General features: G+C 47.3%; 1 protein-coding gene across 2 annotated transcripts in view; it reads right to left on the bottom strand.

The window, feature by feature from the left end:
• PRR5L (proline rich 5 like) overlaps positions 1-16,049 on the bottom strand; it is a 176,594-nt gene that overhangs the window by 58,751 nt on the left and 101,794 nt on the right. For both annotated transcript variants that reach the window (XM_011940721.1, XM_011940722.1), the window contains 2 exons: positions 12,585-12,873; positions 10,498-10,578 (listed from right to left, as the gene is read on the bottom strand). In XM_011940721.1, the coding sequence (XP_011796111.1) occupies positions 10,498-10,578; positions 12,585-12,748 (245 nt within the window). In that variant the 5' untranslated portion in view covers positions 12,749-12,873. The remainder of the gene's footprint in view (positions 1-10,497; positions 10,579-12,584; positions 12,874-16,049) is intronic.

Below are 16,049 nucleotides of genomic sequence, written 5' to 3'. Positions count from 1 at the left end.
TGGCGGGCGCCTGTAGTCCCAGCTACTCAGGAGGCTGAGGCAGGAGAATGGCGTGAAGCCGGGAGGCGGAGCTTGCAGTGAGCTGAGATCCGGCCACTGCACTCCAGCCCAGGCGACAGAGTGAGACACTGTCTCAAAAAAAAAAAAAGAAATTTTTAAGATTCTGAAGTTAATAACCACCACCAAGATTATTGCAGAATGGTCAGAAGCCCGAGAAAGAATCGCAGGAGTAAGTCCCTATCAAGGGCACATCAGGAAGCAGGGTGGGTACCAGCTAACAGAGAATCCCACAAGTCCTGGGAACCCACCAGTCCAGACCTGCCTCAAGCTGGTAACCCAAGAACCCTTTTTCCCAGGACTACAGAGAGTGAAAAGATGAGGAAAGGGGGCCAGGAGTCCCCAGCAGCACTGGCTAGGCCAGCCTGTGAGCAGACCGTGGCTGAGTCATGTTGCAAATCTATAATCCATGTCTATACTCTGTTTATTCTGCTTGCATTGGTTTATAAGGAAAGAATGTTTCTGAAAAAAACACTATCTTGTCTCAGCTGAATTGAGAGAAGGGGATTTTCCACACCTCTGTTCCAACACACCATCTCCAGTGGAACTTGGCAGACACTTCCCCACTTAAAAGCTACCTTACCCCCATCAAAAAAAGAAGGAACTCAGAGTGGAGACCCCATTAATTAATTATTTGAATCTTAACCATTTACTGAAAACATAATGTTATGTGTTAGACATGGTGCTAGGTGCCAGAAGAAAAGGATGAAACAGCGCTCAATGATTTCTCCTGGGCCCCACGAGAGAGCGATCTGGTCCACTCTTTTATAGGGCACGGGAGGTTCATCTTACCCAAAAGATGAGAATAAAAAATATCAAGGCATTAGAAACCTAGGCCAAAATCATAATGAGACAATTCACCCTATAGCCTTACTCACGTTTACCAATTTAATTTGCAAAGGACAAGAAAGAAGAGAAAAGCTGGAGAGAGACAGCCAAATTAAAGAGGCTGTGGTTTGTGGTTCCCTAGATGCAGGAAAGATGAAAACCCTGATTCCTAACACCTAGGCCGTAAGCTCCTTGGAGGCTCAGGCCTAGAATCTGGCAGCCTCCCTTCCACTTTTCCCACTCTATCCTAGGGTTGTTGCCCTGTCAACAGAAAAGCAGTTACTTGTTAGAACAAACAATCATCATCATCATAAGGAATAATAAACAAATTGCTCTTAGGATGGAACCCGGCATTTTTCTCCAATTAAAGTTTATTGAGCACTTACTGGGTGCTGGAAACCACTGTCAACAATGTAGGCGTTCCCACATTTAAGCCTAAAACAGAACTGTAAGCAGCAATAATAGCCTCACTTTTAATACACAAGGAAACTGACCGGAGCAAGCACAGGCCAGAGATAACATATGTCTTGTTGCGATCAGGGAGCCCAGAGCTGCCTGGCTCTGCATCCTGGCAGCCACTTAGTAGCTGTTGTTAGCAATGACCTGGGAAAATTCACTGGTTCTTCATACTTCAGTTTCCTCACCTAGAATGTGGGGGGGATAAGGATAACTACTTCATAGGATTACTGCACAAGTAAAATGGGTTAATCCTCATCAAATTGCTAGAACGCTGCCTGGCCCACAGCAAGGCTTGGCAAGCATGAGCTGCTATGATTTCACCCAGGACTCTGAATCCCAGGGTCTTGAAAACTCCAGCCCACTGCTTCTCAGCATCTTCCTACAAGTACAGCCACACTAGCATTTCCTATGCCTGGGATTGAGGACCCAGGAGAAATTCATAAAGGGGGTAATATGTTAGGTAGGGCCAGACCAGCTGATGAAAGGATAAGAAGGTAGGAAGGTGGAGGCAGAGTTTTGGAGAAGAGAATTGCCGGGACGTGTAACTGACATGAAAGCAACCTCTCAGCCTCAGCAGCCCCATATGCCATCTGTTTCACATATTGGACTTCCATGCCTGGTTTCATTTGAAAACAGAATTCTACTGCTACCAACCCCCACCACAAGCCACTGAGCTAGAAAAAGGGAAGCCGGGAACTGAGGGTAATGTGAAAGGGACACTTACATGGGGCCTGACCAAAATGAGAAACTGGGTACAGCCAGAAGCCAAAAGGAGGCATAATAGGGGGAAAAAATGGGGAAGCACTGACTGGTCTACATGATCTCACCCTTTCTCCCTCCCAGGCTGACCAGCTGAGACACCACCCCAGTTGACAGGATTTCCTGTTATTACACAGACCTGCGATCTCACGCCTCACCATCTTGTCAACTCAACTTCCCACTTCTGTGGGCTGAAAGGTAAAGGAGGCATTACTAAAAGCTGGAGTCAAGCTGGTGGAGAGGCGCAGGGACAGCAGGATGGTAGCAGAGTGGGCAAGCGCAGAAGTGACAGAGGGAAATCACCTCGGACAGAGTCAGTCTGCCTTGCATACAGAGAAAGACCAAAGGTGGCGAAATCCCTCTCCTTGTCCCAATTCTCTTCCCACATGAGGTTAAAGAAGATGAGGCAGCTTGCAAGAAGTGCTGCAGGTGAGCCAAGGTGAGTTGGAATAACCATATCAGTAGTTAACATTTCTATGCCATTTGGCAAGTAAGGGTTGCCGGAAGTTCCCTAGCCCTGCACCCTGGCCCTTTGGCGAGATCCGCCCAGACCACCTCAAGATCCAGGAACAGCAGAGGTCCTCCAGAGTCCTGCGCCCAGCGCTGTAGCCGGTCAGTGCCCATCCAGCCTGATGGCTGAACGTCCTGATATTACCCACCTCACTTCTGCGATAGGATATGTTTCAAGGACTTCTCTTCAGTCGGAACAGACAGAAAGACTCCCTCCCCTTCTCCGGTCCATTCCATGGGAACCCATGGGAGGTGGTATCCTTGACTCAGGACATGGAGTACTCCCACCTTTTGGGTGTTTGCATCCTAGTGGGTGGCAATGGGAACAGTGAGAAACATGGGAGGAAAACCGACAAAGAGCATTTACTGAACTCCTAGTGATGCGGCACACTATGCTCAGCAGTCTGCGCACAGACTCTCAAATTCTCCACCAGCCTCACAGGTAGGAGTGTATCCTCATTTTGCTGATGAGATTGATGCTCAGAGCTTTGCCAGGGGCATACCCTGGTAGATCCCAACTCAAATGGAGGCCAACCTAATGAGGCAGTGGTACCCCCCATGCCACAGGAGCAGGCAGGCAAGGAAGGGAGGCAAGTGAGTGTGTACTGTAAAGACCAAGAAAGTCCTTCTAAAGCCAGCAGCCAGGCCTCAGCTCCCCTGACAAGCTCCATGCCAGACCTTGAGTCCAGTGCCCAGATCTGACCTTTCCAGAGAGTCTGGAAACCTAGAGTTTTAGGTGAGATGTCCAGATTTCTAAACAACTTTTAAGCCAAACACCACATGCGCCAACCCCATGGGTTTCCAACCTGCCATTTCTAACAACCCTTCTTAACCTGAAAACCAAGTCTATTTCTCAGCCACAGCAGGTACAAGGTAGTAACACATCATCAGGCAGAGTCACCCAGACCAAGAAGAGACCTCATCTTAATCCCTCCAAAACTAGGCTTCTCAGAAGGTCAATGCCCCCCTCATGATCTATTCATGAACCTATGCCCAGGTACATCAAGCCCAAATCTGGATAATGCCAGCTCTGTGTGGCTCTTGCAGCCCACTTACTAAGGGTTTAAGGACATGGGAGACTTCGGTTCAAATCCCAGCTCAGGCTCTTACTGACTACATGACTCCAGGTGAGTTATTCCACCTCTCTGTATCTGTACTTCCTCCTTGTAAAACAGGGATACACTATCTATCTCACAGGGTGTGGGGAGTTTTAAAAGAGTTGACATATATGAAGCACTTGGAGCCTGGCACATACTAAACGCTAAGCACGAGGTTATCATTACCTCGTGGCATCAGGCCAGGGACTGGTCTATGATATCAGCCTGTGAGCTGGATCCAGGCTCACCTTCCTCCCGTCCCCTCCCAGCTCTCCCCACTACTGTGGGTCCCCCTTTCCTACAGTCAACAGACTCTGTTAAAGAGATGGAAAAATCGGAGGTGGATTTCCCTTTGGGTTTCCGGCAAGCAACTGACTCAGAAGGAAGATATTTCAATTCAGACCTGTCAGAGATCAAACACAATTCTTGGAACCTACTCTTTCCTTGAAAATCTCTGGGGTTTTCTTCACACTACCACCTCCCTCCCAACAAGAACAGAAGCAGGGTGGTTGGAGAGAGAAGGAAAATGTGCATTTCCTGTCTCAGGCCGGCTGCAGATAACTCATCTCTGGTTTCCGGAAACCTCATCTCTGAGCATTTATTTCTGCAGAGAAAAAGTCCTCCCAGGGAGTTTGAGGAGGCGGGAGGGCATGGAGTGGTGGTGGTGGCAAGAATGTTAGATCCTCAACTGCCCTTTCTGCCTGCTCCTGCTTCCGATTTCAACTTGGGTATCACTTTCTCCTAGGTCTAATTATGTGCCCATCCTCTACAGGCTCCCAGCACTCCAGATTCCACCTTCACCCCTCTAAGAGCATTGCCCGAGAACTTCCTGCCCAGTTCCTCTCTCATTCTGCTGTAAGAGCTCCAAGACACAAACCACCTACCCAGTGGCCACCCCAGAATACAGCCCCGTACTCCACATTTATTCAATAAAAGAATCAATGAATCAATGGCCCCGCCTTCGACACACACACACCCCAATACTCAAAGACTGAATAAGAACTTACAAGAACATTGGCAAGCAGGTTCTTCAAAGAACCAGCAAACATCAATCTTGCTTTTTTTTCACACTTTTCTAATTCTTCTCGGTCGCATAAAATCAGTGGGAGAGTTGGCAGAAAAGACTGTTTAGGGAGAGCGCACTCCTGTGTCAGCTTAGCTGCCCTCGTTCTTGGAAGGGCTCATGAAACCCAAACCTCTAACCCAGACTTGTCCCCGCTGCCAAAATGCAGCCACATCAGGGGTGAGGCTGGAGAGGGGTGTTAAAAGCCGCACTAACACCCCACAGAGAATTCAAAACAAGAAGATTCCCAGAATCAGCCCAAACTCCAGCAGATGGAAATTTAGGGAAGCCAGAATTGTTGATTGTGATGCCTGGGGATTTAGCCAGAATACGTCTATTCTGAAAGGTCATTTTCTTACCTTGAGAGATATTACAATGTGCAAGCTGTGCCTCCTAAGGCAGTTTCAATAGGAAATATTCTGATTTATGGTTTTCATATCAACAGACCACGTGCCCTGACTTTTACACAGGGCAACACTGGCCACTATATTGAGGTGAGACATTTCTGTCGGATTTTTTTTTTTTTTTTGAGACAAAGTCTCACTCTGTCTCCCAGGCTGGAGTGCACTGTGGTGCGATCTTGGCTCACTGCAACCTCTGTCTCCCAGGTTCAAGCAATTCTCCTGCCTCAGTCTCCCAAAAATAGCTGGTTGGGATTACAGGTGCACACCACCATACCTGGCTAATTTTTGTACTTTTAGTAGAGACAGGGTTTTGCCATGTTGGCCAGGCTGGTCTCGAACTCCTGAGGTGATCCACCCGCCTCGGCCTCTCAAAGTTCTGGGACTACAGGGTGAACCGCTGCACCTGGCCTGACAGATTTATTCTTTTGTTGTTGTTGTTGAGACGGAGTCTCGCTGTGTCACCCAGGCTGGAGTGCAGTGGCGCAATCTCTACCTCCTGGGTTCACGTCGTTCTTCTGCCTCAGCCTCCCGAGTAGCTGGGACTACAGGCACCCACCACCACGCCCAGCTAATTTTTTTAATATATATTTTTAGTAGAGACAGGGTTTCACCGTGTTAGTCAGGATGGTTTCGATCTCCTGACCTCGTGATCTGCCCACCTTGGCCTCCCAAAGTGCTGGGATTACAGCACCCAGCTGGATTTATTCTTACAGTGTGGAGACACCTGTCTTTGGATCCAGTACTGTGTTTTAGAACTTGACCTTCCTCAGTCCCAAGTTCTTCCTCATAGCTACTTCAAAGTCTATCTGCTAACATTAAAAAGAGAGTCTATTTTCAAAGACATGTCTTAAATGGAAAGGCCACTTATAATAATTACTGCATTACAAGACCCAGCTACATAAAACATTTTCCTTCCTAGTCATCCTTTGCATTGGCTACTATTTAAATAAATTTGTATTTCTCAGGTACATACTAACTCCACAGATAGAAAGTGGCCAGGGTGGCTGGGATGAGTGACCCAAAGAACGTGATTTAGGCTTTGACCCCAGACTTGGATACTCCATCAAAAAGTTTATTACCATTTGGCTTGAGTAGAATGGAGAACTGAGAAAGTCATTTCCTCTTGTTCTTTTCTCTGTGGAAAGGAGAAACAGCTGGCTCTCCTTGTAAGAACTTAGCCTCACCCAAACTTCACCTCCAGGCACCACTCTTTGAGGATTCTGTCCCAGACTCTCTAGTTCAAAGTGAGCTCACCTCATCCAAACTGCTGGAGAAGTTTTTTCCGAGACAGGATCTTGCTCTGTTGCCCAGGTTGGAGTGCAATGTGCATCGTCACGCCCAGTTTTTAATTTTATTTGTAATTTTTTGTAGAAACCGGCATTTCATCATGCTGCCCAAGCTGGTCTCAAACACTTGGACTCAAGCAATCCTCCTGTCTCAGCCTCCCAAAGTGCTGGGGTTACAAGTGGGAGCATGACACCCAGCCAGGAGAGGGTTATACACAGCACTATTCATGGGGAAATTCATCACATCGGCCTGTGCTTTCATGCACTGTACTCACCCATTATGTATCACTTTACTATTTCATAAGTGTTCACAGTAATAAGAATCATATGGCTAACATTTATTAAACTTTATTAAATCACCAGACCCTGTACTAAGGATGCTTTTAGCATTATCTCAATCCTCCCAGTGACCATGAGGTTAGAGCTACTATTATCCTCATTTCATAAAAGACAAAACAGACTTAGAAAAATGAAGTCACTTGCCCAAGGTCACACAGCTAGCCCAATCTTGATCCCTGGTCTCTCTGAATCCAGAAACTGCTCTCTTCGGTTAAAAATGTCTATTAAACCTAGCACAAATCCTTTGCATATAAGAGGACTGTCACAACTGAAAAATGGGCTGAAGAACTGAGCCCATTGAGGCCTGTTTGCACATCTCTTTCTGACATCCCTACCATTCTGTGTCCCACCCTCTCCACCAGTCCTGCCTCAATCATGTTGAGTTGATAGATCTATTCTGCAAACAAGTCTTCCAAAAGGAAAATCAAAACCCAAGTGTCTACTTGAATGTAACCAGAGAGCAGCCTATTTCAGTGTTTAAGATGCTGGAATAAAGGCAGCTGTGTTTACCTCCACACAGGCACTTGCTGATGTGGGAGGGCTGGCTTTATTCAACTTGGGACATCCAGGTCACATTCAGTCCCTGGGAGATACTTCACATCCTCAGTTATAATCCGCGTCTCTGATGTGAAAGCCTATCTCCATCCTCTGGCCTTCTCTAATATAGTGTGGCTAGAATGTAAGGTATAGAAAAATGGGGAAGAAAGCTCTGATTTTTTTTTAAGCTTTGGCTTACTCTGGGCTCAATTTATATCTGGGCAAATAGTTTCAAACTTCAACCATATGTAGTTCCCACTAGTCTGAAAAATCACTCAAGACACAGAGGACATCTAGTAGCCCTAACTCCAACACTGGAAAGGAGGGCTGGGGGAGTGTCATGCTCCTCAGGTGGGTGTTAGTCACAGGATATGATAAGAGATGGGCTCACAGAGACCTCAGGAAAGGAACAATGGCAGAAAAAAAGATCAGGAACAATCAGCTTAATCCCTCTCCCAGCATAAGACCTCTCTTTCTGACACTACAATATTGCCCAAAGAACAAAGGTATTGCTATGCATCCCCCCCAAAATTTATATGTCAAAGCCTTAACCCCCAATTTGATGGGATTTGGAGATGGGCCTTTGAGAGGTACTTGGGGTTACATGAGGTCATGAGAGTAGGGCCCACATGACTAGTGTCCTTATAAGGGACATCAGAGAGCGAGCTCTCCCCATCGAATGCAAAAGAGGTCATGTGTACACAAAGTACACATCTGCAAGCCAGGAAGAGGGCCATCACCAGGAATGGAAATGACCAGCACCTTGATCTTGGACTTCCCAGCCTCCAGAACATCAAGAAATACATTTTTGTTGTTTAACTCATCCAGTCTATGGTATTTGTTATGGCAGCCCCAGCAGACTACTAGAGGTATCTAAGTCAGAAAGGAGTTCAAATCGTTATGCCACTGCTCATTGCTGTGTGACTTTGGACATGTTATTTTATTTCTCTAATACATGATTTTCTCATTTATCAACTCCTCCTAACAAAGGGCTGTGGGAAGGGTTGAATGTGTTGATGTAGGAGGAAGGTACCTAGCATTTTTTGGGGACTCAACACCCCAAAGCAGCAATACCTCCCCAATGCATGCAACGACTAGTATCATAAAAGGGCAGCTTCTTGGCCATATTCAGTCCACAGATGTGTTTTGTTTGGCCTGCACTAATGTTTGGGGAAATTTGGATTTACCAACATTTAAAAGTCAGAAAATTTCACATAAACATCTCAATTTCCAGTTCTTGAAAAATAAGAGATGTATCACAGGGCCTGTGTTCTGCCAGGGTAATCCTCTTTCGACAGAGGACAAGATCTCACCACCCGGCACCCACACCAGCTTCACCCATTCAGAAGACCTGCTTGGTACCTGAAGTCTTTTGAGTTAGCAGCCCCTGGGCTACCTGGGCTGGTGAAATCTGGCTTGGCCTGTACTTATCCCAGCTGTCCACAAACAGAGCTTTTAAGTACAATTTCAGGATCAGCCTCCCAAAGTGAAGAACAATTAGCACATTCCTGAGTCACTGTTTTATTTATTTATACTTGTATTGTGAACTAAAGAACCTCATGGAAAGGCCAGAATTTTAGTCCTTGGAGAAAAATGAAGCTTGGCAATGTGGGGGCTGGCTGACCCAGATTTGTCCCTGTCACTCAACTTCTTGGGGCCTCAGTTTCCTCCTTTGTAAAATGAGGCCTTGGGCTAGATATCTTTTGTCTTTTTCCATATTTATATAAGATGTGAAATTCAAGAACATGGATGGAAATTTAATACAATTCTAAAGACTTTAATGAAAGTAGAGCTCTTAAAACACCCCATTGACCTTAACACAGGCCTTAACTAACTGTAAACAGGACCAGAACAATGTACTTGTTTATTGTTCTGCGCACTCCAGGGTCGGATCTTTAGCCTTGAAGTTCTGCACTTAACATATCCAGAAACAAATGAATGCCAGGGCCTGAAAAGACCTGATGGAGGCCAGGCGCTGTGGCTCATGCCTGTAATCCCAGCACTTTGGGAGGCCAAGGTGGGTGGATCACGAGGTCAGGAGTTTAAGACTAGCCTGGCCAAGATGTGAAACCTCGTCTCTACTAAAAATACTAAAATGAGCCAGGCATGGTTGCAGGCACCTGTGATCCCAGCTCCAGAGGCTGAGGCAGAGAACTGCTTGATCCCAGGAGGCGGGGGCCGCAGTGAGCCAAGATGGCACCACTGAACTCCAGCCTGGGCAACAGAGCAAGACCCCATTTCAAAAGAAAAAAAAAAAAGACCTGATGGGTCAATCTCCTATCCCTGGAAGATCCTGGTGCTCTGAGCCCTGCCTGACTTGCTGCTCTCATTTCACCAAAACACAGACCTAACTGCACAACTACCCAACTTCAGGTTCTCTACGCATGTGGATAGGCCTTCTTTTGGTTCTTTGCTCATTGCAACCACAGGAACTTTGCATGTGCAGTTTCTACCAACTGGAGCTCTCTTCACCTAGGTAATATCCGTGGATGTTTCAGATCACAGCAGCAGCATCACATCCACCCTTCCTGGCCTCCTTGACAAAAATCAATCATTCTAACATATGCTTTCATCACATCAGCCGTGTTGGAGTAGCTGTCTTAGTTGCACTGTTACATTTCACATGTGTGGCTAATTGACTCATGATTCCCTTCCCAGTGAATATAAATTCCAGGAGGGCAGGGTCCATGTCTGTCTTTGGTCCTTGTTGTCTCTCCAGTGCCTGGCCAACAGAGACGCACTCAAATGTTTGCTGGTAAGACACTCAGTAAAAGGAAGAACAGCAATAAAACCCCAAGCAGTCTGGTTCCAACAACCAAGCTGAATTGCCTATTACGGTGCCTAATGGTTAGGAGAGGCACAATAAATGCTTGCAGAATAAATGACACCTGCCATCTATCAACCCTCTACCCCTTCCCCCACAAAACACACTACATACTGAACAAATGATTCTCTCTGCATCAGAAGTTTAGACAGATATAGGTCTCAGAACACAACAGCCATGAAAGCAGCATAGCTGATAGAAGAAGCAATAAGAGCCAAGCAGGGAAAAAAACAAAAACAACAAAAAAACCCCTTAAGGCTCCTAAGGGGGTAGCCCCTCTGCCCCTGCTCAGGCTTATACGGGAAAATGGCACCAAGTCTGGCCTGCCACATACCTGATGTTTTCATTCAGGGCATAGAGCTCGTTGCTTTGCAAGCCGCCCCCTTTGAAAACGTTGATCACAGCAGTCTGAACGCTACAGGAAAAGAGAATAACACCTGGTTAGGGAATCTCTCTTCTTGGGCCATTTCAATAGCAGCTCAGGGCTGAAGGTGGGTGGAGTGACCAGGAAGCTAATAGCACAAACCTGGTCACACTCTCCATCCATCCTCCATTTCCTCCTCAGTGTCCTTGGAGAGAAAGGAAGACAGAAGCCAAAAGGACTCAAAAGCAGCCCCTGCTTTCTTGCAAGCCAGCAGGTCTTCCTCCCTCACCTCGCTGGCGGCCCTGGTGGTGCAGCCACAGTCAAGGGCCGGCAATGGGATCTGACTGCAGGAAACTGCATGGGCCTGGGAGATTCCAAATGGCATTTCCTGCAAGCAGAAGCTGACCCATGCCTGGGGTTCTTTCACAGCCACTGTCTTCACAGGGAAGCTTGGTGGCCTTGAACTAACATGAACCGGTAATTCCTTTCCTTTTTAACAGTACTTTCCTTGGAAGCATTTCCCGCAGGCCAGCCTTACAGGCCCCTCATATTTCCACTCCTGTGAGGTGTACGGGCAGTAGAGTCAGTCCCTTGAGAGGCCATGTCAGGGCTTACTCCACAGCCTCTAGGATGACAGCCCAGTGTTTCAGCAAAGGAACTGCTTACAATCTTGTCTGTATTAAGGGCCCTGGCCTTCTCTTTAAAGAACAGGGATCCATTTAACACCAAAACATTTTGGAACCCCCTCTCTCCATCCCTATCATCAGAGTCATGCTTTCTGTGTCCATTCATTGAAAATATCCATAATGGGTCGGGCACGGTGGCTTACACCTGTAATCCCAGCACTTTGGGAGGCAGAGGCAGGCAGATCATTTGAGGTCAGAAGTTCGAGACCAGCCTAGCCAACATGGTGAAACATCATCTCTACTAAAAATACAACATCAGTCAGGTGTGGTGGCGTGCACCTGTAAACCCAGCTACTCAGGAGGCTAAGGCAGGAGAATCGCTTGCACCTGGGAGGCAGAGGTTGCAGCGAGCCAAGATCGCACCACTGCACTCCAGCCTGGGTGACAGAGCAAAACTGTCTCAAGAAAAAAGATCCATAATGACCCAAACTACAAAGAATTCAGTCATGCTTCAAAATAATGGTGCATTTAATTTCTCCAAACAGTAGCTGCAAAGATTTGAAAAACAGTAGCCCACAAGCATATAAGACACAGTGCTGATTCAGTCTGCTCAATTCTTGGTGCACAAAAGGTTGGCTAGAACCTAACAAAACTCTGTGCCTCCTCTTCTAAGCACCCGTGGCTCACAGGTCTTCATAATCTTTGGTTTATGCCACTCATTTAATTTTTCACAGACATGTTTTATCTTCCCAAGCGGGAAGTAAGAAGTAAGTTACTTAAGGTTACTTATAGAAGCCCACTCTCAGCTATGCTGACAGTTCCAGGTGTGACTAATGAGCATGACTAGTGACTGTAATTCCAGTACAGCTGTCCCAGTCTGGTAAACTGACTGACAGGCCAGAGGCTCTCAGTGGTCTACTTTCTGGCTACTGAAACAAAGAAAGCTAACAGACACACTGGATGTAAAAAAACCTTCCCCTCTTGGCCAGGTGTGGTAGCTCACACCTATAATCCCAGTGCTTTGGAAGGCTGAGGTGGGAGTGATCCCTTGAGGCCAGGAGTTCAAGGCCAGCCTGGGCAGTATAGTGAGAACCCAGTCCTTTAAAAAAAAAATTGTTTTTTTAATTAGCTAGGTGTGGTGGCATGTGCCTGTTGTCCCAGTTACTCAGGAAGCTGAAGCAGGAGGATCGCTCGAGCCCAGAAGTTTGAGGCTACAGTGAACTATAATTGTACCACTGCACTCCAGCCTGGGTGACAGAGTGAGACCCTGTCTCTAAATAAAGGGGAAAAAAAAAATTTGCTCTTGTCATCATTTACCCCCATAATCACGACCTTCCCAGAATCAGCAGAAGCTCAGTCAGCCCCCGGATGCCTCCCTCCCTGCCATGGCCCTTGGCAGCCCTCCACCCCACATCCTGCGGCCTCCTTCACCTGTTCCAGGCTGAGCTGGAGCTCAGCTGCAGAGCCTGCCGAGTTGCTTGGAATCGGGGAAGGTCGCTGAGCACGGGGGAGCTCATGAAGCGCGGTCTAGGCCTGCGGAAGGAGCCCATCTTGTGGAACTCGCCGGGCAGAATGGGAGCGAAGCCACGGGTCATAAGTCCTGGTGACAGTTCAGCTTCACCTCTAGGAGCAGAAGGTTCTGAATGCCCTCGGAAAGGGCTTTTCCACGGGCTGCCTTCAGGTGCTCAGGCTTTCTTAAAACCACGAATGTAGCCAACACCTGAAAAGAGAGGGTAGCTTTTATTGAGAACTCCTGGCCTGAGAACACCTCTTAGAGGAAGTTGGCTGGGACTTTCCAGCCTAACTACCCCCAAAACAACTGTGGTACCCAGAAATAGCATCTATTCCCTTGCAGGTTCCCATTCACAGGTTTGTACAGATCTCTTTTTTGTTGTAACAGTGTGGTCACCCTCAAGTAGGAAGACAGTGACAATGGGGCAAGGCTAAGGCCAGTCCTGCAGAAAAATGGTTTCTAAGCTGTGCTAGACTCTGGTTCTAATATGCACCCATCAGTTTGGGCACTGCCTGGGTTTCTGTGGCCCATGATGTTGTGCAGTAAGAGAGAGATTTTTTTTAAATATCTCAAGGAGGACACAAGAGCTCCTCATCCTGGCATTGATGACCTTCCATGATACGCCCTTATCATGCCAGTCTAAATGTATTGCTCAGTTTTTCTCAAAGTGTCAGTGTCTCTTCACTCAGGCACATCTCACCTTCCCTTACCTGCTATTCCTTCACTCATTTCAACAGGACACACTCACTGAATCTTTGCTATTTATTAACCACTGTGAGTTGCAGAACATCCAAAGATTTCTAAGACCAAATCCCTGCCCTCAGGGTACTCAGTCTATGGAGAAGATAACTATCTTTTCAAGTATTCACTCATGCAATAAATATTGAGCAGCTACTATGCACAGGCACTCAGGCACTGGGAGATATCAGATGGCTGCAGAGGCCATGGTGCCCTGCGCCACGGAGCTCACAAGCAGCAGGCACTCTTCTGTGTCACGCCTGATCCTTCCACTACACTTTTGCTCGTACCAACTGCTCCTCTCACCCAGAATTCTCTTTCTTTTTCCCTCTGCTTATTTAAACCCAACTCACCCTGCAGGGTCGGGTTCAAGGACACTGTCCCCTTGTAGTAGTTGCTGGGAGACTTTGCGGCTTCACAGTTAAAGGCAGTGGCTTCAGGTTTGAGTCTTAACTTGGCCACTCCCAAGTTGTGTGACTTCGGACACACTGAGTCTAAAGTCCTCAGCGGTTACTAATGCCCACTTTCCGGGACTGGAGAAACGAAATGAGATCACGTGACATGGCCAGCAGCATGGCACAGCCATGGGCCTCAAGGACTGGCTATTTCCATTCAGATGAATTTCTTTCTTTCCTCGACACCTTTGGACCTGTAATTTCAGTCTCTTTAGTGACTCTAAAGTCCTTTAGTGACTCTAAGGAATGACTTAAAAGGTGAGTATTAGAGTTCAGCAGAGTGAAGGGCAAAAGGAAACACCACGAATCTCATAGTCACTTTTTACTTGCAGGTTTAGTAGGTTTAGCCCAGAAGTATGTTCACTGATATCTCTCTCACCAGCTAACTCTGCTATGTCCCAAAAACTAATGATGCAAGAAAAAGATATTCTAGCCTTAAGTCAACCTTCAGGTTGCCAGGGGAGAAGGTTTTTGCAACTCCAGCTGGTTAGCATTTGAAGAAGGGGGAACCGAAGTCTCAACTCCAAAGCGAACATGCTGTTGTGGTCAGAAGAGTGAGTTAGGCCACTCAGATGGGCACGGAGGCAAGCCATCGAAAGGGCACGGGAGGTGTTAGCAGCTGTCTGCAGGCAACAGGCATAGCAACAAGGAACTTGTGATACGAAGAGGCAGAAATGACTTGTCCTGTCTCTTAACTTTTTTCTTTTAAGGAAAAAGCAGACTTATGTCCTGTTTTTCTGTACAGTCTTTGCCCCTTCACCCCCTGCTCAGAATGAGTTCAACAGTTTTGTTAAACTTTATTAACCAAAGAAGCATAACAGGCCTGTCAAGTTTCAGAAGGTCTCAGCAGCTTCATAAATGCCACTGCCACTTGGAAAGATCTATATAAACCAACAAATGAGGTGACAAAGAAATAAAGTCACACAAGGTCCTTCCGTATCCTTAAACCGGCTAGCTCTGGGATTTAACTTGTCCAGTAAAGGTCACACTACAAAGACAAGATCCATTTCGCTGCCCTTCTTCAAATGGGCCTGCTAACTGCAATTCACCTGTGTAATTGCAGGATATTAACTCCCTTTATGAGGATCTTAAACGAGTTAATGGAGCTGCCTCTCATTCCATGGTACTGGTACAGGGAAGTAGAAAAGTGAGCAGAATGGATCATTCCAGGTGTTTACCCACCACCTTCCTGCCGAAACACCCACTTCTCCAGGAAACTGTAAGACACTGAGGATCACAGGCTGGCTCCTGTCCTCATCCACTTCTCAGTTAGTGTCCCCAGGCCGCCTAGTCCAGCAAAGCGCCAGGGCAGCTCCATCCACACACTCAGTCCCTCTTAAATAAGGGTCACTTTCAGCCTACGACTGTGGCTCCCGCGGACTCATAAACTGCAGAGTCACACACAACGAGTTGCCACTGACTCATTTTTCTCCTCCCGAATCTGCCACTCTCAATGCTGACAGTTGAAGAGAATGCGAAGCTGTCTTTGTCTCCACCGTTCCTACTTCCGGGCAGAGCCAAGAGACCTCCCCAGAGCAGCACAGGGAGGATGGAGGAGGCCGTTGGGAGCATTGACAAGAGTGCCCTAAAGGGAAACGCTGATACACCCTGGGTTCACCTGCTACAGCGCTGGGCCCGCAGGCGCAGGCCTGTCCTGACCTAAATCTGACAAGTCAGAAAATGACAGAACAGACGGGCCCTCGGAGTGGGGCCAGTCCAGGTCCCATTCACAGATGACAAAGCTATAGCAAAGAAACAAAGAAACTCGTCCAAGGTGCTCGAGGCAGGAGGAGAGCTAGGACTGTGAGAGCTGTTCCCCGACACCTGTTTGAGCATGTTCCCCAGCTCCCACCTAGGCCAATCCGCAAACTCCTTGAAGACAGGCATAGGGCTTTATTCACCTCTGCATCCTCAAGACTAAGCTCACTGCTTAGCCTGTAATCCCAGCACTTTCGGAGGCTGAGGTGGGTGGATCACCTGAGGTCGGGAGTTCGAGACCAGCCTGACCAACATGGAGAAACTCCGCCTCTACTAAAAATACAAAATGAGCGGGGCATGGGGGAGCATGACTATAATCCCAGTGACTCAAGGCGCTGAGGCCGGAGAATCACTTGAACCTGGGAGGCGGAGATTGCAGTGATCCGAGATCGTGCCATTGCACTCCAGCCTGGACAACAAGAGCAAAACTCA

Source organism: Colobus angolensis, unplaced genomic scaffold (assembly GCF_000951035.1).
Source record: "Colobus angolensis palliatus isolate OR3802 unplaced genomic scaffold, Cang.pa_1.0 Scaffold192, whole genome shotgun sequence".
In the NCBI taxonomy this organism is placed as follows: domain Eukaryota; kingdom Metazoa; phylum Chordata; class Mammalia; order Primates; family Cercopithecidae; genus Colobus; species Colobus angolensis.
This window is presented reverse-complemented; position numbering and strand designations above follow the sequence as displayed.